Source organism: Ursus americanus, chromosome 3 (assembly GCF_024610735.1).
Source record: "Ursus americanus isolate L20-20 chromosome 3, mUrsAme1.1.p, whole genome shotgun sequence".
NCBI classification, from domain to species: Eukaryota; Metazoa; Chordata; class Mammalia; order Carnivora; family Ursidae; genus Ursus; species Ursus americanus.
Window position 1 is genome coordinate 53,126,759 of NC_142129.1, and position 26,697 is coordinate 53,153,455.

Consider the following 26,697-nt stretch of genomic DNA (forward strand, 5'->3'; position numbering starts at 1 on the left):
GCGCTACCCAGGCGCCCCCCTAGTTTTCCTTTTGCCTTATCACAGAACCAATCTCAACACTGTGACATTCCCACGTTTAGCCACAAGATGGCCTTACAAATCAACATTTTGCAGACACAGCAATTCTCAGCTTGGACTGCTGATTTAATCTCATATTTCTTTGTTATATTTTAATATATCCTTCATTTATTTTTCTTTTCCAGTTGCAGTGAGAACCAACAAGAACTAAATATGATTTTTAGAAACTGACCTTTCAAGGATGCATTTCTTCTTTTGGTTGCTGCCATGCTTTCTCATTTATAGACGTTTCATCTAGGACAATCCAACAATTTATTCACACTCTCCCTACTCTGTAAAAGTTATTGTTTTGTTATCTTATTTTTGGAATATTGCACTGCTTTAGTTCTTTTTTTTTTAAGATTTTATTCATTTATTTGAGAAAGAGAGAGAAAGCACAAGAGGCGGAGGGTCAGAGGGAGAAGCAGACTTCCTGCTGAGCAGGAAGACTGATGCAGGACTCAAGGATCAGGACCTGAGCCAAAGGCAGATGCTTAACTGACTGAGCCACCCAGGTGCCCTGCACTACTTTAGTTCTAAGCTAAGACCACAGGCTACATAGTGTACTTACATTGGGAAATGCCATTATAAAATCATAAGCATTTGCTTCCTTTGCTGCTTTCTCAACCTCTTCATCAGTCACTCCATCTCGTCCATATTTAATATTGTTATTAATGGTGGTCTCAAACAAAACAGGCTCTTGGCTAACCACTCCAATATGTTCTCGATAATGGTGCACATTTAAAGTTCTGATGTCATTCCCATCCACCGTGATCTGCCAAACCAAAGGAATGAATCATGTTGTGATGCCTTATACTGCATTGGGTTTAGAGTCTTTTTTACTAGTTCAAACCATAAGCTGAGAAGCAGGGTGTTTCAGGGATCAAAGACTTATTTTGATAAAATATTTATAGTATGTATATTGTCAGCAGACTTTTTCTGATAGACGGGAACCAATAAAACGTCAAAACCTGGCTTAAAATCTTGTTAAACCACCTGAATATCTTAACTCTAAGAAAAACAAATTAGTTACTATGTAGATAACATGCTACAGGAGCCACAAATGTTACAATGTCAACACATGCAACAAACTTCAGTTTTGTTATTTTAAGACTGATGTGACCTTTGCATATTTTTCTAGGAAATACACTTTCTTTTTCTTTTTTTTTTAAGTTTTATTTCCCATGTGGGGCTCAAACTCACAACCCTGAGATCAAGAGTCACATGCTCACATGCTCTTCTAATTCAGCCAGTCAGGTGACTCTAGGAAATATCCTTTCTTCTCTTCAACACCCCACTTCACTGCAAAAGGTAAAAATGTCTTCTATTCATTTATATAAATAATAGTAAATGAACACAGTCTTCTTCATAGATAGTGCCATTACCCATTACTCCAAATATGCCAATGGCAGAGCCAAGGTTTGATAATTATAACTCACAGAGCTTATCTTTCTTACCTACTTTGGTATTCTCTCTGGGCATGGGTATTCTATACAACTGCTTTATGTATGGAATGCTTATCCAATAATTTATTTATTTAATATTAGTATGAATACATGAGTCTAATATACTCCAAATGAAGACTTAGGAAGTCAAATTTAAATGAAACCAGGCCCTAGCAGAGGAGATTTTAAATAGCTGAAAATCTGAATAGAAGCATTAAGAATTATGCTTCTGTGACTATCATAGTCTTATTCTCTATGCTATTTCAAGGGTAACAAAGTCGAGTGCAACATTATGGATGATAGAAAAAATTAGAGACTATATTTTCTACAGATATTATTCTGGGATGTTTTGAGAAACTGATAATCTTGTAAATTCTGGGTACTACAAATTATGTTATTTTTCTCCACAGCTTTCATCACCTTCTAACATACTATATGGTTTACTTATTTTATTTGTCGGTCTCTACTTATTATAGTATAAATTTGATGATGGCAAAGGTTTTTATGCTTTGCTCATCAATGTTCCCCAGGACCCAGAACAGTGCCTAGCACACAGTAGGTGTTCAAAAAATATTTGGTGAATGAATGAATATGCAGGAAAGAAAGTGAATTGGCTTTTCTCAGCTCCACTGTTAAAAATTAAAAATTGATATAGCTGTAAGCTTTCTATTATAGGTGGTACTTCCTAATTTCATCATATGGACTACGAATGATTTTGCTAGGTGCACTTACAAAGCCGTCGTCAGGATCATATAACCTTTGTAGAAGCTGGACTGTAGTACTCTTCCCACTGCCGCTGGGGCCAACCAAGGCTACTGACTCTCCAGACTTAATTCTGAGATTCAGATTTTTCAAAATCTATTGGGATGTAGGGGAAAAATTCTATAAAAGTAGGTAAGTGAGAATATGATTCACATATTTTCAGAAATTTAATGTATAATTATAAACAGAAAATGAATTCTTCTGTGACACTTAAAAACAGATTTAGATCTTGTTTTGTTTCAGGTACATGTATAATAAAAACTTACATAATTTTGGAAAATGTTATTAAAAAATCTCTCTATATAAAAAGGAGATGGTAACATCTCTCTCTATAAAAAGGAGATCTAGATTAAGAGAACTCATAGAATATTAACTAGCCATAGCAAACTGATCCCATTTTCAATTTATATCAGTTTAGGGACTACCAAGTTAGTGAAAGCTTTTATCTTCTAATTTGCAACAATTTTTTTTTAAAGATTTTATTTATTTATTTGACAGCCAGCCAGCGAGAGAGGGAACACAAGCAGGGGGAGTGGGAGAGGAAGAAGCAGGCTCCCAGTGTAGGAGCCTGATGTGGGGCTCGATCCCAGAATGCCGGGATCATGACCTGAGCCAAAGGCAGAGGCCTAACGACTGAGCCACCCAGGCACCCCTAATTTGCAACAATTGAATGAAATCTTCCCACGGGTTATTAAAGGAAATTCTTTCTTAAAAAATATATTTAACATTATCACAAAATATATTGCAAGTAAAGCAACCAGCAAGACTCCCTAGGTGCTCCCATGAACGGGATTCCACCATTAGAAACCCTCCTTTTTTAGTAGATCTCATGGGGACATTTCAACTCTGGGTAGAACTTTAAAATTTTTATCAATAACTGAGGGTTGCTACCAGCTTTTAGTGTCCTATAGACTTGCGATTTGAAAGAAGCCTGACAAATAATTTCCCTACCAAAACGACAATAGCAATCAAACCCTCACCTATCTTTGCTTGCGTTTGCATGTACTCAGCCAGAAAACCTAGGAATCTCTACTTGAACTCTCTCACTTTGATCTCCCCATTTGTAAAGAAACAGACACTTTAAATAAGCTAAACAAAACCTTCAAATAGCCAAGCAGAGAATTCTGTAAAGGAGGTGAGAAACTGGGGAGTCCTGGTGGGAGTACGCCCTCTCCCATCTGCAATTCTACTCTGGAGTTGGTTTCTGTACTTTCCTTGGAAGAATCTGTGTTTTTGTTTTGTTTTTTTAAGGTTTTATTTATTTATTTGTCAGGGAGATAGAGAGCACAAGCGGGGGGAACGGCGGGCAAAGGGAGAAGCAGGTTCCCCACTGAGCAAGGAGCCCAAAGTGGAACTTGATCCCAGAACACTGGGATCATGACCTGAGCCGAAGGCAGGTGCTTAACCGACTGAGCCACCCAGGCATCCCAAGAATCTGTGTTTTGTTTACTTAAAGCGGTAGACTTTTTCTTTGTTTAAAATTATTCATTCTTTAGCTTAAAAAAAAGGGCCATATTTCAAAAGTTCACTTAAAAATAGTTGTTTAAAACCCAGAGAGAACTTTACCATGCGATATAATGGCAAATTGGTACTTAAGTCTTCAAGAACCAACCCAAATGAAGTTGCAAATGCTGTGCTTATGTTAAGAAAAATGTAGAAGACAACACTATTCCAGTAATGGTCATTAAGTAACAAAAATTTAAAAAAATAAAGAGCTCTGAAAAGAGAATTTCGATCAAGAAGTTAGAGAAAAATAAGGAAGCAGGAGTAGATAGATCTCTTCTAGATGCAAATTATGTAGGGGGCATGTGGGCACTTTAAACGGTATTAAAGGTTGATTGCATTAGTAATTTTTATCAATTCTAATTAAAATCATAGTCTCCTTTTTCTTTTTCTTTCTTTCTTTCTTTTTTTTTTTTTTTTTAAAGGTTTTATCTATGAGAGGGAGACAGCTAGCAGGGAGAGGAGCAGAGGGAGAGGGACAAGCAGACTGCATGCTGAGCACGGAGCCCAACACGGGGCTCAATCTCAGACTCCTGAGATCATAACCTGAGCCAAAACCAAGAGTCAGACACTAAAGGACTGAGTCACCCAGATACCCCATGGTCTCCTTTTTCTATGAAATAGGTGTTTTATTAGTAATTACTCTTTGCAATTTTTAGCTGCAACTACTTTTTTGGATAAATACACAAAATGAAAAGAAAAAGAAAAGACAGATAAATATTTTCACAAGAACTTGTCAAAAACTAAATGATGGGTACCCATGGTAGTTAAGATGGCAGAGGAGTAGGGGACCCCTTTTTCAGCTGGTCCCCTCAGTTGAGCTGGATAGGTACCAGACCAGCCTGAACATCCACGGAATCAGCCTGAGACGCAGGTAGATACATCTGGACCTCTACAAATGAACATCTCCAGCGCTGAGTATTGAGGTACGAAGCAGGAAGCGGTGAAACCATGCACAGATATCGGAAGATAAACGGAAGGGGGAGGGAGGTGCAGCATTTGGGCACCGGGAAGCGGTAGCCACCTACATGGGGGAGCCGGCGGACTCGCGGACCGGCACCCGCAAGACAGCAGACTGAGACCGTGAGCCGGGGAACGCGCGCCACCAGACTGAAAACCAGAGCTCCGGTGTGCTTACTGGAACCAGACTGAGACTGGGAGCTCTGGGAGCGCGCGGGGGCAGCTGGCGGCTGGTGGTGTTAGAAACACAAAGGACAGAGATGCGCTGGCCCTGGAAGTGAGGGCTGGGACGCCGGGTGTGGGGAGCACATGCCAGGATGCTGCAGGGTTGAGCAGCACCAACAGAAACAGAGTTGAAGTGGCCAGAACATCAGTGGAGAACGGTCCGTGATCCCTCTGTTCTGAGACAGAGGCTGAGATTCGTCCACTGCTGCTCTGACTCTCAGAAGAGGCACAGCAAGCCACAAGGGAAAGTCGCCAGAGAACAAAAGCCTGGAAATACTGGCTCACAGTGTGCCCATCCCCATCCCCCCTCGCAGAGGACATGGAGACTCTACCCAAACAGGGTTGCCTGAGTATCGGCACGGCAGGTCCCTCCCCCAGAAGGCAGGCTGAAAAGTCAAGAAGCCCACATCCCTAAGATCCCTATAAAACAAGGGCGCACAGCCTGGGGCCCGGTCACTAATTTGGGCTCTGGACAACCCCGCAACCTCTCCTAATCAGAATGACGAGAAGGAGAAATCCCCCCAAAAGAAAAGACAATGAGTCTGTGGCCTCTGCCATAGAACTAATGGATATGGATATAACCAAATTATCAGACATGGAATTCAGAGTAACAATGGTCAAGATGATGTGTAGACTTGAAAAAAGTATTAACGAATATGTTAATGAGGATACAGAATCTCTAAGGGCAGAAATGAGAGTGAATCTGGCAGAAATTAAAAATTCTATGAGCCAAATGCAGTCAAAACTAGAGGCTCTGACGGCCAGGGTGAATGAGGCGGAAGAACATATCAGCGAATTGGAGGATGGGTTAGTAGAAGAGAAAGCTAAAACAGAATCTGGACTCAAAAAAATCCACGCTCAAGAATGTAGGTTACGGGAGATTACTGACTCAATGAAACGTTCCAATGTCAGAATCATCGGCATCCCCGAGGGGGTGGAGAAAAACAGAGGTCTAGAAGAGATATTTGAACAAATTGTAGCTGAAAACTTCCCTAATCTAGCAAGGGAAACAAACATTCGTGTCCAAGAGGCAGAGAGGACCCCTCCCAGGCTCAACCATGACAAACCTACACCACGTCACGTCATAGTGCAATTCGCAAATATTAGATCCAAGGATACAGTATTGAAAGTGGCCAGGGCAAAGAAATCTCTCACGTACCAAGGCAAAGGCATCAGAATTACGTCAGACCTGTTTACACAGACCTGGAATTAGAGAAAGGGTTGGGGGGGGGGCATTTTTAAAGCTCTTTCAGAGAAAAACATGCAGCCAAGGATCCTTTATCCAGCAAGGCTGTCATTCAGAATTGATGGAGAAATAAAGACCTTCCAGAATCGCCAGTCATTGACCAATTTCGTAACCACGAAACCAGCCCTACAGGAGATATTAAGGGGGGTTCTATAAAAGTAAAAAGGCCCCAAGAGTGATACAGAACAGAAAGTCACAATCTATAGAAACAAAGACTTTACTGGCAACATGCCATCATTAAAATCATACCTCTCAATAATCAGTCTCAATGTAAATGGCCTAAATGCTCCCATAAATGCCACAGGGTTGTAGATTGGATAAAAAGACATGACCCATCCATTTGCTGTCTACAAGAGACTCATTTTGAACCTAAAGATACATTTAGACTGAAAGTAAAGGGATGGAATACCATCTTTCACGCCAATGGACCTCAAAAGAAAGCTGGGGTAGCAATTCTCATATCAGACAGATTGGATTTTAAACTAAAGACTATAGTTAGAGACACAGAAGGGCACTATATTATTCTTAAAGGATGTATCCAACAAGTGGATATGACAATTATAAATACATATGCCCCCAACAGGGGAGCAGCAAGATACACAAACCAACTCTTAACCAGAATAAAGAGACATATAGATAAAAATACATTAATAGGAGGGGACCTCAACACTCCACTACCAGAAATAGACAGAGCACCCATGCAGAAAATCAACAAAGAAACAAGGGCTTTGAATGCCATACTCGACGAGTTGGACCTCATAGATATATATAGAACACTACACCCCAGAACCAAAGAATACTCATTCTATTCTAATGCCCATGGAACATTCTCAAGAATAGACCATGTTCTGGGTCACAAAGCAGGTCTCAAACAATACCAAAAGACTGAAATTATTCCCTGCATATTCTCAGACCACAACGCTTTGAAATTGGAACTCAACCACAAGGAAAAATTTGGAAGAAACTCAAACACTTGGAGACTAAGAACCATGCTCAGGAATGATTCGATAAACCAGGAAATCAAAAATCAATTTAAACAATTTATGGAGACCAATGAGAATGAAAACACAATGGTCCAAAACCTGTGGGCTACTGCAAAGGCAGTCCTAAGGGGGAAATACATAGCCATTGAAGCCTCACTCAAAAGAGTAGAAAAATCTAAAATGCAGTTTTTATATTCTCACCTCAAGAAGCTGGAACAGCAACAGAGGGACAGGCCTAATCCACGCACGAGGAAGCATTTGACCAAGATTAGAGCTGAAATCAATGAATTAGAAACCAGGAGTACAGTAGAGCAGATCAACAGAACTAGAAGCTGGTTCTTTGAGAGAATTAATAAAATTGACAGACCACTGGCAAGACTTATCCAAAAGAATAGAGAAAGGACCCAAATTAATAAAATTATGAATGAAAAAGGAGAGGTCACAAGCAACACCAATGAAATTAGAAGGATTATTAGAAACTTTTATCAACGGCTTTATGCCAATAAATTAAGCAATCTGGAAGAGATGGAGGCCTTCCTGGAAACCTATAAACTACCAAGACTGAAACAGGAAGAAATTGATTTTTTAAACAGGCCAATCAATTATGAAGAGATTGAGTCAGTGATAAACAACCTTCCAAAAAACAAAACTCCAGACCCAGACGGTTTTCCTGGGGAATGCTAACAAACATTAAAAGAAGAAATAATACCTATTCTCCTAAAGCTATTTCAAAAAAATAGAAACAGAAGGGAAGCTACCAAACTCATTCTACGAGGCCAATATTACCTTGATCCCCAAACCAGGCAAAGACCCCATCAAAAAGGAGAATTACAGACCAATTTCCCTAATGAATATGGAGGCCAAAATCCTCAACAAGATCCTGGCTAATAGAATCCAACAGTACATTAAAAGGATTATCCATCATGACCAAGTGGGATTCATCCCTTGGATGCAAGGGTGGTTCAACATTCACAAATCTATCAGTGTCTTAGATTTTATCCGGAAAGAAAAATTCAAAAATCATATGATTCTCTCAGTAGATGCAGAAAAAGCATTTGACAAAATACAGCATCCTTTCCTGATTAAAACGCTTCAGAGTGTAGGGATAGAGGGTACATTCCTCAATCTCATAAAAACCATCTATGAAAAGCCTACAGAAAATATCATTCTCAATGGGGCAAAGCTGGAAGCCTTTCCCTTAAGATTAGGAACACGACAAGGATGCCCACTCTCGCCACTATTATTCAACATAGTACTAGAAGTCCTTGCAACAGCAATCAGACAACAAAAAGGGATAAAAAGTATCCAAATCCCCAAAGAAGAAGTCAAACTGTCTCTCTTCGCAGATGACATGATACTCTATATGGAAAACCCAAAAGAATCCACTCCCAAACTATTAGAAGTTATAGAGCAATTCAGTAATGTGGCGGGATACTAAATCAATTCTCAGAAATCAGTTGCATTTCTATACACGAACAATGAGACTGAAGAAAGAGAAATTAGGGAATCCATTCCATTTACAATAGCACCAAAAATCATATGTTATCTCGGAATTAACTTAACCAGAGACGTAAAGGATCTATATTCTAGAAACTACAGATCACTCATGAAAGACATTGAAGAAAACACAAAAAGATGGAAAAATATTCCATGCTCATGGATCAGAAGAATAAACACAGTTAAAATGTCTATGCTACCCAGAGCAATCTACACTTTCAATGCTATCCCGATCAAAATACCGATGACATATTTCAAAGAACTGGAACAAATAGTCCTTAAATTTGTATGGAACCAGAAAAGGCCCCGAATCGCCAAGGAATTGTTGAAAGGAAAAACAAAGCTGGGTGCATCACAATGCCAGATTTCGAGCTGTACTACAAAGCTGTGATCACAAAGACAGCATGGTACTGGCACAAAAACAGACACATAGACCAATGGAACAGAAAACAGAACCCAGAAATGGACCCTCGGCTCTTTGGGCAAGTAATCTTTGATAAAGCAGGAAAAAACATCCAGTGGAAAAAAAGACAGTCTCTTCAATAAATGGTGCTGGGAAAATTGGACAGCTACATGCAAAAGAGTGAAACTTGACCACTCTCTCCCACCATACCCAAAGATAAACTCCAAATGGATGAAAGACCTCGATATGAGACAGGAATCCATCAAAATCCTGGAGGAGATCATAGGCAGCAACCTCTACGACATCGGCCAAAGCAACCTTTTTCATGACACATCTCCAAAGGCAAGAGAAACAAAAGATAAAATGAACTTGTGGGACTTCATCAAGATTCTGCACAGCCAAGGAAACAGTCAAAAAAACTAAGAGGCAGCCCACGGAACGGGAGAATATATTTGCAAATGATGCTACAGAGAAAAGCCTGGTATCCAAGATCTACAAAGAACTTCTCAAACTCAATACGCGAGAAACAAATAAACAAATCATAAAATGGGCAGAAGATATGAACAGACACTTTTCCAATGATGACATACAAATGGCTAATAGACACATGAAAAAATGTTCAAAATCATTAGCCATTAGGGAAATTCAAATCAAATCCACACTAAGATACTTACGCCAGTTAGAATGGCAAAAATTGACAAGGCAAGAAACAACAATTGCTGGAGAGAATGTGGAGAAAGGGGATCCCTCCTACATTGTTGGTGGGAATGCAAGTTGGTACAGCCACTCTGGAAAACAGTGTGGAGGTCCCTTAAAAAGTTAAAAATTGAGCTACCCTATGACCCAGCCATTGCACTACTGGGTATTTACCCCAAAGATACAGACGTAGTGAAGAGAAGGGCCGTATGCACCCCAATGTTCATAGCAGCATTGTCCACAATAGCTAAATCGTGGAAGGAACCGAGATGCCTTTCAACAGATGACTGGATTAAGAAGTTGTGGTCCATATATACAATGGAATATTACTCAGCTATCAGAAAGAACGAGTTCTCAACATTTGCTGCAATATGGACGGCACTGGAGGAGATAATGCTAAGTGAAATAAGTCAAGCAGAGAAAGACAATTATCATATGATTTCTCTAATCTATGGAACATAAGAACTAGGATGATCAGTAGGGGAAGAAAGGGATGAAGAAAGGGGGATTATGAAGCATGAGAGACTATGGACTCTGAGAAAGAAACTGAGGGCCTCAGAGGGGAGGGGGGTGGGGGAATGGGATAGGCTGGTGATGGGTAGTAGGGAGGGCACGTATTCCATGGTGCACTGGGTGTTATACGCAACTAATGAAACATCGAACTTTACATCAGCAACCAGGGATGTACTGTATGGTGACTAACATAATATAATTAAAAAACATTAAAGTTAAAAAAAAAAAGACTAAATGATGGAGGGTGGAAAAACTCCGTGCTGCATATGTGCCTGCGCACACACGAGTGTGTATATGTATCTAAAAGTGAGGAAGAAAGTACCTGAGACACAAATGCTGGTGCAGTAAAGCTCTTAGGAAAGCGAGGAGGGAAAGGCACAACATGTGCATAATTCCTCCAGGTTAGAGACTAGAAGGTTAAAATGAGATATCACTGTTGAATGGGATAATATCCAGGGACCACCAATAGGTGACGCCATGAATCCAAGACATTTTGATGTGCTCCCAAATGCAGAGTAAAGGAATTTTAGGGAGTTGAAAATGTTTTAGTCAGTTGAATGTAGAAAAGATGCTGCAAAATGTTAACTAGCCCTTCAAGAGTTTTTGGTCCATTACTGATCTATCTTTTCTTCCCTCCTACTCTCCTTCCCTTCCCGCTTTCTCTTTCCCTCCCTCCTTCCTTCCTTCCTTTCTCTTTCTTTCTTTCTTTCTTTCTTTCTTTCTTTCTTTCTTTCTTTCTTTCTTTCTTTTTCTTTCTTTCTTTTTCTTTTCTTTCTCTTTCTTTCCTCTTCCTTCCTTCCTTCCTTCTTTCCTTCCTTCCTTCCTTCTTCCCTCCCTCCACTTTTCTTTCTTTCTTTCTTTCTTTCTTTCTTTCTTTCTTTCTTTCTTTCTTTCTTTCTTCCTCTTTTCCTTTCTCTCTCTCTCTCTTTCTTTCTTTCTTTCTTTCTTTCTTTCTTTCTTTCTTTCTTTCTTTCTTTCTTTCTTTCTTTCTCTCTCTTTCTCTCCTGAAGTCTCAAAGAAAAGTAGCAAAATCTTGGTCAAAAGGATCCTAAATAATCTCTTAAGAAGAGATCTTAGCCAGCATAAGATAATATCAGAAAATATCACAATTCTATAATTAAATTAAGCTACCTTGACAGATGGTCTTGATGGATAACTGAAAGAAACATTTTTAAATTCCACAGTTCCTTTTATGCATTCTGGTTTATATCCTGTTGTTGAGAAGTTATCTATTGCAGGTTTCTTGGAAAAACAAAGAGAATGTTACAAATCTTCAATGCACTAAGTTGACACTACATCCTAAAAATAGTTTAAAGACGGTTTTCTTTTACAATGTTTTCTTTGCTGTTTCAGAAGTATATTGAGTTAGACATGAAGGTTTCAATAAAACACAATGTCCCTGTAGAAGAGTTAAAAAATCTCTTTCCATAGCCAATTGCCCAACATGGATTTTGCCCACCTTTCTGTTTTAGTGAAATAAGTGCATCAATTTTTTGGTTTCTTTCTCACAGTAATGGTAGTTATCTTTCAAAGCAGTTTGAAGTCTTACCTTATCAATAACCTGGAAAATATTAAAGGCAGCTCCTCTGGCTATAGTGAAGGTTTCAAAGTTAGGGGCTGCAGTTCCAATGCAGTAACTACTATAGATTACACTAAAAAAAACCTATAGGAACAAGAAAATAATATTTACCCTCCTCAATTATGTAAGAGAGACAATAGAATGAAGTGTATACTTGGTTGACATCAGAGAGATATTAGAGAAATTAGGCGGGAAGGAATGGAAGCTGCTGTCTAAACATAAAGGAAATACAAATTAATTCAAGTATGATAGCTTTTTTAATGTGGAACAACTTTTGATTGTTCCATAAACTTCTTATTACCTGCTGGGAATATCTGCTTACTGAACAGTGCTTACTGGTTGAGGGGGAGGTGAGTTGCACTTCTTCCTTGCTGGTCAATCCCTTAAACTTTACAGAGAAGGATGTCACAGATTGTCACTAGTTTAGAAACATTGTATTATTTCTGTCCAAACTTCTCTGAATTCTTGTATTATTGGACATCTTTCATTTTCAGACAGATACATGTTTGCAAAAAGTGAAATAAGGAAAGAACCCCATAAGCCAGGTGCATTTTCCCTATCTTACAAGTGAGGAAGCTAAGGTTTAGCAAGTCATTTTTCCAAAGTCACACATAAATTGAGAAGTAAGGATGTGCCCCAAATTCCTCATGCTCAAGTTTCATTTCCATAAAAGTTTTAATGATGAAAGTATCAAATCCAAAAGATAACTTTAGCTGACAGAAAAGAAATCTACGTAGAATGGGAAGGCCAAATGAGAACTGAATATATAGACCAGGTCAGTTCAGTTCAGCAAGACAAATTGTTTTTAATCCTGAACTGAACTGTTTATTGTTGAAACTTGGGAGGATAACTGAATAAATTAAAATTTAATGCAAAACTAAGAGTTTTAAGAAAATCTCTAAATTGTGATGTTGGACAGAGCTGTAGATAGTCTGTCTTTAACATTACTATATGCTGAAAGGACAGAGGAAGGGCAGGGAAGTTTAATCTACAGAATATTTCCAGAGGGAAGACATTCAACAAGGTGAATATAGAGTGCCATCTTACCTCAGCAAGTTTGAAAGGAAAAAGTCTTACTAGAGACTGGTCTTTTTGACTGCTGGATTAAGAAAACTCTACATCCCAGTGGAGAATTCATTTATGATTCTTCTAAAAGCATGGTGGTTTTAAAGATACACTGGATGAATAAATCCTGCCAATTCATTACTATAATTTAAAGGTATATACAAATCATTTGATGGAAACAAGTATTTGTTAAAACCATTCATTTTTGGATATTCATGGTCATTCAAAGACAAATTTTTACTAAACTCTAGATAAGAAAAGACTGTATAAGCCAGTTACCTTTGCTCTCAAACAAGACTTACAGCAAGAACAGTTCCGATGGTATAACCAGGTTCTCCACTAAGAATCAAGGAGGTTCCATACCAAAAACCAAGTCCATGGGTTCCATTCAAAAAAAAGTACACTGCACCAAGAGAGAGTTTTGAAGCTATAGCCTTTCTTATGCCAATATCCTTTGCATATTTTAGATTCTGTGTATACCTTAAAAAGACAAAATGCAATGTAACAGACTTTGGGAAAAATAAAACCAAGCAAATATTGTCATAATTAAAGGAACAGACCTTTGAATTTCTTTTTCCTGGGCCCCAAAGGCTACAACTGTTCGGATTGATGACAAGACTTCTTCTGCCACAGCCCCAGCTTTGGAATAGGCATTTAATTCCTTAGTGGTCAATGAGATGATTATCTGTAACAAACCATGACCACAGTTAACCAAAAAAACGACCGTGAGGCAGTAACAACTTGCAAAGAATATAATTCAGGTAGAATCTAGAACAGCAGAATTTTATTATTGAAAAGCTGCTTAAGATCATTTGATCTAACTTTCTCAGTTTGCAAATGAGGAAAGCAATGGCCAGAGATATTAACTGACTTTTTAAAGTTTCACAGCAGTGAAAGAGCTGAGTGATGTAATCTTCAATCTAAATCTCTATTTTGCCTTCTACAAGTAGAATTTCACTGTTCCCTCCCCATATTTTTAAAACCTTAGAACATGGGTACTTACATTAATAAAATTGGGAAAGACTTGATTTGGAGATGGGTATTAGGGACACAATCCTTTTTGGGTGCAACTGGTAAGCCTAATTTGACTTGATTTGTTATTATGTAAAAAAGCAAGTCTTCCAGAGGCCATGGGTCACAGAAGCAGGAAGAGGAAGATGATCCTGCATATGTCCGGAGTGTGACCCCTGAAGCTATTACTGCATAATACAGGCTACCTAGTAAATGCTATATCTCTAACAGTAAGAGGTGAGATTTAAGAGACAGAGAGGAAGGATAATATGCTTGTTGATATTAGGCAGGTTTACCTGATTTTTCAAAATTTTAAAATCAGAATGTGCCTTTTTCTCTATTATACATCTGACTTCCTACTCCTTTAATAGTAAAAGATTTCATTTAGTTTAGCACAATGGGTCAGTGAAATGGAAAAGGAAGAAAACTGTCCTCTGAGCTGTGAGTCTTCATTGCCTACTCACATAATAAATTTCATTTTCAAAACACATTCTACATAATTGGAGATGATTTTACATAAGACACACTTGGACAGTTGTTAAAGTCAGAAGGTGGCATAAACTGAGTAATACTCATTATTTTCTGAATTCATGTATATATCACTGGAGAGGAAACTGCACCTAGCAAAAAGGCTTGTAAATAGCAAATGTTTAATAAATGAATCAAAGTAAGCTAGAAACCACCCACCATGGCTTCTTTAGTTATTTGGATAACTTTGACCTTTGTTTGCTTCTTCTTTACAACCAGTTAATAAAATAGCTGAGCTTAGATTTCCCACTGTTGTTCCTTTTAAACTTCTTATCCACTTTACTTTTCTGGGCAGTTAAGTTTAAGCTCTGATCTCAGCAATATAGAGAGTAATCTTCCTATTGAGGGGGTTCTCATTTCACATATGCTTGGGGATGAAGATTTTTACAAGGGTTATAAGGTCAATACTAGGAAGTCTCATTAAATAAAGATTTCTTGTCTAAACATTGAAGCCTGTTAAAAAATTATTCAGCCATAGAATATTTTTATTGCTGCAAATTCTTTTTTGGTTAAACTTGTATAATGTTAGCAAATAAACTCAGTGAATTTTATGGATTTGATTTCCATAAAGAACAATTAGCTTTGCAAAATTAAAAACCTCATCCATCCCTAAGAATGCACTGAGCCTCCAATCTAGGAGATGGATATATACATTGGTAGAATTGCCAGACTTGATTTGGAGAGAGATATTAGGGATATACTGGTTGTTTTTGGGCTTAACAAAGAACATTAGTTTCAAATCCAGGTTATAAATAGATTAATATCTTGTGCTATACTCACAATAGTGCTAGAAATATAATTTAAAATGAAAATACATATCTGTTTAAAAAATTGAAACAGATTTCTAAAGTACATAAAAGTAGACATTAGCAGACATTTGCAATGTAATTCAAGAGCCTTATAAAAATATAAACTTGAAATGGCTGACATGGAAGTGTTTACAGTTTTAGGATTTTCTTATTGTGTTCTAGTGAAATGAATTGCACAAATTTTTCTGGAAATTTAGAACACATAAGGCTTTCCCATAATTCTCTATCCATGCTATCATTTGAAGTTGCACTAAGCTACTAAATGAAGAGGAGTTTTTTTAATGTTAGTAAGATATTAAAATTAACTTCATTGTGGCCAAATAACTTGAAGACAAAAAAGTGATTAATAGTGAACAAAATCAAAAGTGTTGGTGATGTTTAATATCCCTTTCCATTTTTAGATATAGGAAATGAATAGAAATGCTTTTTTTGACAAACTTAGTAAAAAACCTATTTCACATTCCTGTTTCCAGTCAACACTGCGTTAGTCATCTAGCTTACCCGAGAAAACATGGCTGCTGAAGCAATTATAAGAGGTGATATGGAGAGAGTCACCAGGGTGAGTTTCCAACCCTTGACCAAACCAATTGTCAGGCCAATAGAAAAAGTAGATATGTTTTGAAACAACAGAGCAATCTTCTCTCCAATACCATCGCTGATTTTGTTGATGTCACTGAAACAAGTAAATAAATGCAGTTAAGTCACTGACATAACATATATGGAAAACAAAGTCAATATACTACACATCCATCCTCTTACTCAGTCATGCGAGTGTTAAGTTCACCAATGTCACAACCATCAAACCATCTGATGTCCTGTGCCAAAACTGAATGGAAAAACTGTTTTCGAATTCTTTTGGTCTGTCGTGCTGCTGTCATAACCCAAAAGGAAATCTGCATGTAGCCAAAAACCAAGGCAGTAACTCCTATTCCAATATAAGACAGAGTCAACCTGAAAAAAGATTATTGGAAATGTTAGTGAGACTCAAGTGCAGTTTTCCCCTTTGTTATAAAAAAAAAGAAATTTATCATAATATTTGATTGAGAGAATTTGTGCTAGAACATATAAAATAACTAAAAATAAACCTCCATGAGAAATAAAGTACATTGAACACAAAAATCTAGGTTTCCCTAGTCTAGAGTATGTCTCTTTTACATTACTAGTAGAAACTACTATCTTAAAACATTTGCTATTTATATATTCTTTCAATAATTTTTAATACTTTCGTTTGAAAAGTTACATTGAAGTAATTAAGATAGCTGTACATGGAACAGGTGGATGAAGAAATGATAGTAGTCAAAAGCACTGTACAAAATACTTTAAAAAATATATATTATTAAATACAAAATTCAACTTAAGGAATTTGCCTTAAGGAAATATGTAAAAAGATTAATCTAGCTGGATGGTCATGGTAGTTAACAATAAAAAAGAAAAGCTGAAAATAATCTAACAGGAGACCAGATAAACGGAATCATTTAAAAAATGTATGCTGGGTACCCACTATGTGTGAGGTTTTAGAGATATAGTCATGAGCAAGATAATAAGGCCCTCCCTATTCGTGAAGAGTTTGCATTCTGATGGGAGGAGACAGACAATACACACAGAAGGAGAACTGCAGGTTGTTCTATGAGGGAAGTAAACAGGGTGATAAGTCACAGAATTAACAGTGAGTAAATGTGGGTTGGGAGAGTTAGTGCAGATAGAGTGGTTAAGAAAAACTTTCTTGAGGAAAGTTCCAAAAGGTAAAATGGAGCCAGCCATAAAAAGAGCAAGAAAAGTGTATTCTAGGGAGACAGAAAAATAATAAGGTCTGAGGCAGGAAAAGGCTTAGCATGTTCCAGGAACAAAAGAACTCCAAAGTGGTATGAAATGATTAAGTCAGAGAATTTAGCTAATATTGTAGGGCAGCCATGGTGCATTGCACAGACTTTATTTTAAGAAAAAAATGTAGACCATCGGAAAATCTAAGTATGGGATGACCTTATCAGTTCAACTTTTAAAAAGATCACTCTGGCTCTTCTATGGAGAATGAATGGAAGTGAAACCAATGGAAGCAGGCAGTTTAGTTAGGAGGCTCTTGCAAAAGCCAGTGTGAGGATAGGAACTTGGATGAAGATGGTGGCAGTTGACGTACAAAGAAATGGACAGATTCTAGTTATATTTTGGAAATACAGCAAACTGAAATTGCCAATGTATTGACTGTGAGGAATGCAGGAAGGGGAGAAATTAAGGATAACTCCTTAGATTTTGATTTGAGCAACTGGGTGAATGGTGTGCCATGTACAGCTGTGGGCAAATGGGAATGGAATAGATTTGTAGGAGATAATCAAGTGTTTTGATTAAATACATTAAGACCAAGATGCCTATTAAATATCAAAGTGGGGATCAAGTAAGAAGCTGAAAATGAGAGTCTGAAATGGTTGGAGCAGGGTCTAGGCTAGAGATGTAAATTTGAAAGTCATCGGCTTATAGGTGGTAATTAAAGGACTGGCTGAGACTACCCACAGAGAGAGAAAATTAAGTGTAGATAAAAAAGATAGAGGACCAAGGAATGAGCTCAGGTAGACACGTTAGAGTTTGGGATGAAGAGAAAGAACTTGCAAAGCAAGCTGAGGACTGGCCAACACGGTAGGTAGAAAGCCATGAAAGTGAAGTATCAAGGAAAATACAGAGGAACATACAATTGCTCCCCATTATTCCCAGATTCTGTTGGCAAATCTGCTTGCTCACTAAAGTTTATTTTTAACCCCCAAATCAATACTCAGATGTTTTCATTGTTACTCATGGACATGCACAGAGTGTAAAAAATCTGAGTTGCCCAACAAAGATGTTCCCAGCTGAGGTTGAACAAGGCAACACTGTCTTCTTGTTTCAGCTCTCTCATTATAAACAAGTGTCATTTTTGTGGTATGTGTAGTGCCACCTTTTTCTGATTTTTGTGTTTTTGTCTAATTTTAGATGATTCCACTGTTTAAAATGACTCTTAGGCAGCATGCTTAAGTGCTGTCCAGTATTCCTAAGTGTAAGAAAGCTGTGATGTGACCTATGGAGAAAATATATGTATTAAATAGGTGTCATTCAGGCATGAGTTATAGTGCTATTGACTATGAGTTCAATGTTAATGAATCAACAATATATATTAAATAAGTTGTCTTTAAATGGAAATACATACAAAATGACATTATGTGTTGAATGATGAAAATGTTGTGACCAGAGGCTCACAGGAACCTAACCCTGTATTTACTCTAGTAACAATGGCTTAATATTTGCTTATTCAGTATTCATGACAACTTTAATAAAATAAAACTATTGCAAATAAGAGTTGACCGTTTTCTAATGTTTACAATATTGTAAGAGGAAAATGGGTTATAAAAGCAAATCAAAAGAAGAAATGCAAGATTTGAACACTGAACTATAAAACACTGTTGGGAGAAATTAAAGAAGATCTAAATAAATGGAGAGGTAATCCATGTTTATGGGTTGGAAGACTCAATGTCATTAAGATGAAAATATCCTCAAATTGATGTATAGATTCAATACAGTCCCTATCAAAAATCCCAATAGACTTTTTGGCAGAAATTGGCAAGATGATTCTAAAATGTACATAGAAATGAACAGAAGTCAGAAGAGCCAAAATAATTTTTAAGAAGAACAAATTTGGAGGACTTACAATTCCTGATTTTATTTATTTATTTTCTAAAACTACACTAATCAAGACAGTATGATAGTAGCATAAGAATAGATATATCAATAAATGCAACAAAATTGAAAGAAGAGAAACTAATCCTTATATTTGGACAACTGATTTTTAGCAAAGGTGCAAAGGCAAAGGAGAAAGGAGAATAGTTAATTTTTTCAAGGAATAGTACCAGGACAAATGGATATAGCCATATGCAAAAAAGTTAAAACCTTGCCTCATAACAATCACAAAAATAAACTCAAAATGGATTATAGACCTAAGTGTAAGAGCTAAAATGTTCAAAGTCCTAGAAGAAAATGTAGGAGAAAATCTTTATGATCTTGGTTTAGGCAAAGAATTCTTACATTCAACGGCACAATCCATAAAAGAAAAACTTGATAAATTGTACATCATCATCAAAACTCAAAACTTTTGTGCTTCAAAAGAAACCTTTAATAAAATGAAAAGACTAGCTACAGACTAGAAGAAAGTATTTGCCAATCACACATATGGCAAAGAACTTGTATCTAGAATTTATAAAATAGAATTCTCATAATTCTGTAATAAGACAAATGACACAATTAAAAAGTAGGCGAAATATTTGAATAAATATTTAACCAAAGAAAATATATGAACTCCTAAAAAGTAATGAAAAAAGTGCTCAATATTAGTCACTGGAGAAATGCAAGTTAAAGCCACAATATGATACCACTCCACACCTACTACCATGATTATAATAAAAAAGACAGACAATAAATAAATGTTGACAAGGATATGGAGAAATTGGTGAGATTTGTTGGTGAAAAAGTAAAATGGTGTAGCCACTTTGGAAAAGCAGTTTGGCAGTTTCTTAAAAAGACAAACATAACTTACCATATGACCCAGCAATTCCACTCCTAGGTATCTACCCAAGAGAATAAAAACATATGTATACACAAAGACTTCCATATTGACGTTCATAGAAGCATTATTTTTAAGTAGCCAAAACCCAGAAACAATCCAAATATCCATCAACTAGTGAACAGAGAAACACTGCAGGTGTACCCCTGCAATGGATTACTACTAAGCAATAAAAAGCAATAAACTACTGACACATGTTACAACATCGATGAAACTCAAAAACATTATGCTAATAAATCAAAGATGCCAGATACCCTACATATTATATGTTTCCATACACATGCAAAGTCCAGGTGATGGAAATCTTTTAGTGACAGAAAACAGATAAGTGGTTGCCTGGGGGCTGAGTGTGGGAATCGGGACTGACTACAAAGGAGGGATCTCTGTAGAGTAATGGAAGTGGGCTAAAAATGGATTGTGGTGATGGTTGTACAACTCTGTCAGTTTACTAAAAATCATTGAATTGTACAGTTGAAACTGCTGAGCTTTATGATAAGCAAATTATGCCTCAATAAAGCTGTTAAAATCATATGAACAGTATAATTCCAATTATATTAAAATTATATATGCCCACTCATACATGTAAAAAAGTTGTAATAATATAAACCAAAACTAATGTTTATTATCTATTGGTGACAGGATTATAAGTGATTTAATTTTCTTTGTGCATTTTATCTTTTTACACTATGTACAATGAAAATATTAAGCATTTAATCAGAAAAAGTAATTAAAATAATTTTTACAGAAACACTGATGCACTTTTTAAGAGACTATTCCTTAAAACAAAGAAAACAACACATTCAATTTATTTCAAATGAAAGACACTATACTTATTAACTCCTCATTTATCTAGTAATCAGACTTCCAAACTACCTGGGACCTAGGAGAAGAAACCCCAGTAGTCCCAGAGCCTGGGTATTTTATTTTGCATCAGGAAATGAAACTACCTTCATGGTCTAAGTCTTCTGATTCAAAATTGCATGCAAAGTAAGGTTGATTTAATGGCTTCATTTATTGAGCATTTATTTTGTGTTAAATATTATGTCAGGCCCTTGACATACCTGAGTATCACTGAATCTTCAGGAAGTATAAACATCACATTTTACAGATGAAGAAACTGAAGCTTACAGAAGTTACCCAACAGCTTCTATAATTAAAAAGTGGCAGAGCCCAAGATCTGAATCCTGAATCCATGATCTGAATTCTGAACTTATAATCTGAATCACTTTAGCAATATTTTTGAGGGGAAAGGGTTCTCAAGAAGATTTGGGAAACCCTGTATACCTATCATTATTCCTCATTGGAAACTGATAATATACATGAACATATCAAAATATCAAAAAGTAAAGAAATTGTTTAATTTTGTTCAACTCTTTTGTTCAACTCAACTCAATTGTCTCAGACCAATTAACTATGAACATCCACCGCCTTTTACAACGTATCACCTATTAACAGTCCCACTGTACACAGTCCGGGAATTATTCGAGGCCACTACTTGATGCAGCAAAAACTGCTATCAGCCAATATCTGATTTTATCTTCTTCCTAAATAAGAGAACCTCCATTTTATTTGAAGTGGCAATATGCCCAGCTCAAATGGATGTGGTCATAGGACCACAAAGACAGAAGGTACCAACTCCCTAATGGCTTTTGAGCCTTATTTCATACTTAGAGTACCTACTTTCAGATATTTATATGTGAGAGAAATAATTTCTATCATGGTTAAACAACTATTATAATGGATTTTACATTAAATGCAATTGAACTAAATCTAACACAGCTATGGTCGTATAGTTCACCCCTTCATTTTCAAGTAGATTATGAAAGATATATCAGAAGTAGCAAAAGGGAGGGAACAAGTTGCTTAGAAATTCATATGGAATTAATCAATTAAGAAAAGGAGACATCATATTTACCAGCAATTACCTTTTTTTTTTGAAGATTTTATTTATTTATTTGACAGAGAGAGAGGCAGCGAGAGAGGGAACGCAAGCAGGGGGAGTGAGAGAGGGAGAAGCAGGCTTCCCGCTGAGCAGGGAGCCCGATGTGGGGCTCGATCCCAGAACCCTGGGATCATGACCTGAGCTGAAGTCAGACGCTTAACGACTGAGTCACCCAGGCGCCCCTACCAGCAATTATCTTGGGACTATTTAGTCATTATGATTTGGATTCAACAAGAAAATACTCAATTATTTTCAGAATATTTGGTAAATAAAACAAGGATACAGGTTGAACATTAAAATGTTAAACTTACAGAAAGCTATGAGTCATTGTCTTTGGAAAATAACATGGGTGGAATAAAATTCTTTGGTTCCTGATGATTATAGCTGAAAGAGGTATTATCTTATGCTCAACAAAAAAGAAGATATAAAGCAATGATTCCCATAAATGTGTTCATTAAAACATTAGTTTCACAGGATGTTACCAGGTGTTTGGGGAAAAAATTAGGTTTTATAGTCAAATAGGTTTTAATAACTTGGAGTAAATGGAGTTTTACTACAATTATCTGTCCTGTATGTATCCAAGAGGGGGCTGCCAGATATAACACTTTCAAAACCAGTTTGATCACAGAACATTTTTTTTCTTCATGTATCTCCAATATTCCAAAACAGAACACCAGTTTGAGAAACAATAGCATAACAAATACTATAGTATAAATGTTAAGAATTTTTTTTGGCAAATGTTGTAACCTTCTAATAATTGTACACAGACGTATCTTTTCATTTTCTTCTTCTTTTTTTTTTTAAACTGTTCTTTAAATGGATGGTCCTATTTTTAAAAGTTCCAAACGTCTTTGTAAGGAACTCAAACTTCGTAATTATACATCAGAACCCTGGTTTGACATTGTAGGAACAGAATTCAGTAGAAGGCAATACACTGGATTTCAATTAGGAATTTTCAAATGAACCAATATAAAGAAATTTTACATAGAATTTGCTAAAAACCAGAACTGTCTCTCAAAGAAAGTTGAGGCTGCAGCAAAGTACAACTGGAGAGGGCGCCATTTACATTGCATGGAACAGTGCTGCACAATAAAACTTTCTGTGATGAAGAAAACATTCCATATCTGTGACATTCAAGGTGGCACCAGCCAGATGTGGCTACTGAACAGTTGAAATGTGACTGAGAATGAGGAACTAAATACTTAAGTTTTACTCAGTTTTAATTAATTCAAATTTAAATAACCATATGTAGCTGTGGCTAACAAATTGGACAGTGCAGGTCAAGAATTAAGGCCCAGAGAGTTTCACTGCAATGTGATAGGTGTCCCTTAGGTTGTGCAACATGCAGGCTTCACTTTTGGGAGAAAAATGAGGGATCTCTTAGGTCGGTAGCAAAAACTCTCATAATTTCAGTGAGACACTACAAAAGTCCAGTGCCTACACTCAGTAAGGCAGCATCTAACAAACTTAACACATGACAAAGGAAACGATACTGTTTAATACATAAACTGAATGTCCTTATAAGTTATTTACTTCAGATTTCACAATTTTTAGTTTGAATACATTACCATAATAGGATGAAAATTAGTCTTCAAAATTGTCCATAAAACTTTAACTGTTTTAATTTTTTATATTATTTTATTATTTTTACTATTTGTTGCACATGACTTTTTGGTTTTTAAAGTATAGAAGTAAGGTTTGTAAGGAAAATAATTTGAAAAAAAGGAAAAACAAATTCTTCAGGCCTTTAGGATATGTACCTTCAATTCTAGAAGGCAAAATTGGCCTAAAAATGCAAATCCCAAAATGAATTTTCTATTGACGAAAATTCTGTCAAATACAACCTAAAGCATATGAGCCTATATACCTTTCGAATCAAAGAAAAAATTATGTAATAGTTATATTTTATATATCTAATGAAAGAAAAGGACTCGTTTGCTTTAATCACTTACATGTGATATTCATGTTCAAACCTGTTTTTTCCTTGTAAGTACTGAATAAAACAGCATGCAACAAACATGATATTAACATTTTATTTGGACTTACTTAATCATATCTTCATTCAGCTTCTCTTGAGACTGAGTACAGTTCTGGTAATTTGCTGTAAAACAGTGTTTTAAATCATGAAAGCAATTAATTTATAATTGGCCACACTGTTTCATACATAGCCCTCAAAACCAAATATAATACATTCTCAAGAATATGGACTTAATATCTTAGATTTATAATAATTTTAACTTTCTATTCTTTAAACTAAAATTTGAAACAGTTATCTCTGGTCTCAAAAAGAACTCATGCAATGTGAAAAATTACAAGGAAATATTAACCATGTAGCTCATACCTGGAAAAAAATTCTTTAGGACATCTATGAATCCAGGAAACAGTTGTGTAAGTAATAGTAATAGAACTCACTTTTCCTGCTGAGATTATGCATTTAGAATTCAGTTTGAGATACCCCAGGGAATAATTTAGAAAGTCCAAGAAAAGCAAGAACACATAGGAAAGTTCTAGAAGTAATAGTCATAGCAAAAATTTAAGTGAAGCTCATTGAAATATGTTGGGTATAACAAGGACAGCAACATAATAAAACAGTATTTAAAATAATCTTTGGGTTGTAAGTTTTATATGTAAACTTTTCTATATATCTTCTACTAAAAAATATACCATACATGAGTTATTATGTCAAGGTCATGATTTCACAAGCAGCACAAAACAGTGGTCAGTGTCCACTATCATAATTTGCTTTCTTAAACCTCTATAATAAACTTTTTTCCAGATTTATTTATTTATTTTAGATAGAGAGAGTGAGTGTAAGCAGAGTGAGAGACAGAATCTCAAGCAGACTCCATGCTCACTGTGGAGCCTGATACGGGGCTCCATCTCATGACCCTGAGATTATGACCTGAGCCTAAATCAGGAGTTGGGTGCTTAACTGACTGAGCCACCCAGGTACCCCAAAACCACTATAATGAACATTTGAAATGAATTCCGATCCCTTGTCTATTCTTTCACATAACCACAACAACATCACATATGATAATGTCTACGATATTTATTTATATGCAAACAATTTTTCCCTTATTCCATTCATGGAATTATGGTAGGAAAAAATTTTAAAGCAGTTTATTCCATATATTACAATTAACACAGAAGTACTAAACTGTAGTGGAAAGTTTTAATGAGATTAACTGAGCTAATAAAGAGAATAAACATTGTTTCCGAAAATGGTACCTAAAAATCACATGAAAATGGCATATTCTCATTTTGGAGATTATATTAACAGAGGTAGTATGTGCAAAAGTTCAGTGCTGGCACAAAAATGAGCCCCTGATCAGTGACAGCAATTATTCATATTTCCATATGTAGAAGCAAATAATCCTCCTCTACATTCCTCCAGAAAATCAATGCTAAGTCGAAGGTGTATTTGATGTCCTCACTTCTCTTTAATAATATGTCATGATAAATCAATAATATCAATGTATTTATCTAAACCTTTATCAAGCCTTTTTACATGCTCTCCACATTTGGCAGACTACGTAATGAAATTCAAAAAACCTGGAGAAGCCTTAAACAAAATCAAAAATTAAAATTCAAAGCAATATCAGTTGCTATGTACTGCCCATCCTATCTAAAGCTGGTAAAAGAATCAATTATAGAGCAGCTCTAACAAAAGGAATGGTCCCAAGCATATTGACTTAGGTTGCTAGGTTTCTTCTTCCCTCCTTCTTTCACTCATTAATTTGAAGAGAGGGGCACAGTTGGCAGTCAATAAATATTTACTTAGTGAATTAGTGGCTCCATTTGTTTAATAAACAGAATATCATCCTTAATTTACTTTCTATCATTAAAATATTAAAAATTAGTAACTCTGTAGACAGGAGATTGTCACATGAAAGGACCTACAGGTGGAAGTGATGGATTTATTCTGCTCAAACAAGACTGGGACACTTCAAATATTAGCCTTCAGATGGAAAACAAGAGGATATAAATTAGTATTTAAAGTTAAATAGGACACAGAGGGGGGTATGGTATATAAAGCTAGGCTTATGTCTAAAAGACAATCCAGGTTTTTAAAAAAAATTATTAAATCCAATTTAATTAACATATAGTTTATTATTTTCAGGGGTAGAATTTAGAGATTCATCAGTTGCATATAACACCCAGTGCTCATTACATCAAGGGCCCTCCCTTAATGCCCATCACCCAGTTACCCCATCCCCCGACCCACCTCCCCTCCAGCAACCCTCATTTGTTTCCTACAGTTAAGAGTCTCTACGGGTTGTTTCCCTCTCTGCTTTTGTCTTATTTTATTTTTCCTTCCCTTCCCCTATGTTCATCTGTTTTGTTTCTTAAATTGCAATATGAGTGAAATCAGATGGTATTTGTCTTTCTCTGACTGACTTATTTCACTTGGCATAATACCCTCTAGTTCCATCCACGTCATTGCAAATGGCACGATTTCATTCTTTTTGATGGCTGAGTAATAGTCCTAAATATCTATATCTATATCTATATCTATATCTATATCTATATCTAAATCAATATGCCACTTCATCTTTATCCATTCGTCTGTTGCTGGACATCTGGGCTTTTTCCATAGTTTGGCTATGTGGACATTACTGCTATAAACACCCTTTGAATCAGCACTTTTGTATCCTTTGGATAAATAAATATCTAGTAGTGCATTTGCTGGCCGTAGGGTGGCTCTATTTTTAACTTTTTGAGGAACCTCCATATTGTTTTCCACAGTGGCTGTATCAGGTTGCATTCCCATCAACAGTGTAAGAGGGTTCCAATTTCCTCCCCATTCTTGCTAACACCTGTTGTTTCCTCAGTTGTTAATTTTAGCCATTCTGACGAGTCTGAGGTGGTCTCTCATTAGGGCTTTGACTAG

General features: G+C 36.3%; 1 protein-coding gene across 1 annotated transcript in view; it reads right to left on the minus strand.

Moving 5' to 3' along the window:
• The window catches only part of ABCB5 (ATP binding cassette subfamily B member 5), a 120,662-nt gene that overhangs the window by 86,489 nt on the left and 7,476 nt on the right, over window positions 1–26,697 (minus strand). The window contains exons 4-12 of the mRNA XM_045793653.2: window positions 23,850–23,904; window positions 16,042–16,233; window positions 15,784–15,955; window positions 13,495–13,619; window positions 13,237–13,414; window positions 11,840–11,953; window positions 11,422–11,532; window positions 2,235–2,360; window positions 629–832 (exon numbers count right to left, since the gene is read on the minus strand). Coding sequence (XP_045649609.1) covers window positions 629–832; window positions 2,235–2,360; window positions 11,422–11,532; window positions 11,840–11,953; window positions 13,237–13,414; window positions 13,495–13,619; window positions 15,784–15,955; window positions 16,042–16,233; window positions 23,850–23,904 — 1,277 coding nt within the window. The remainder of the gene's footprint in view (window positions 1–628; window positions 833–2,234; window positions 2,361–11,421; window positions 11,533–11,839; window positions 11,954–13,236; window positions 13,415–13,494; window positions 13,620–15,783; window positions 15,956–16,041; window positions 16,234–23,849; window positions 23,905–26,697) is intronic.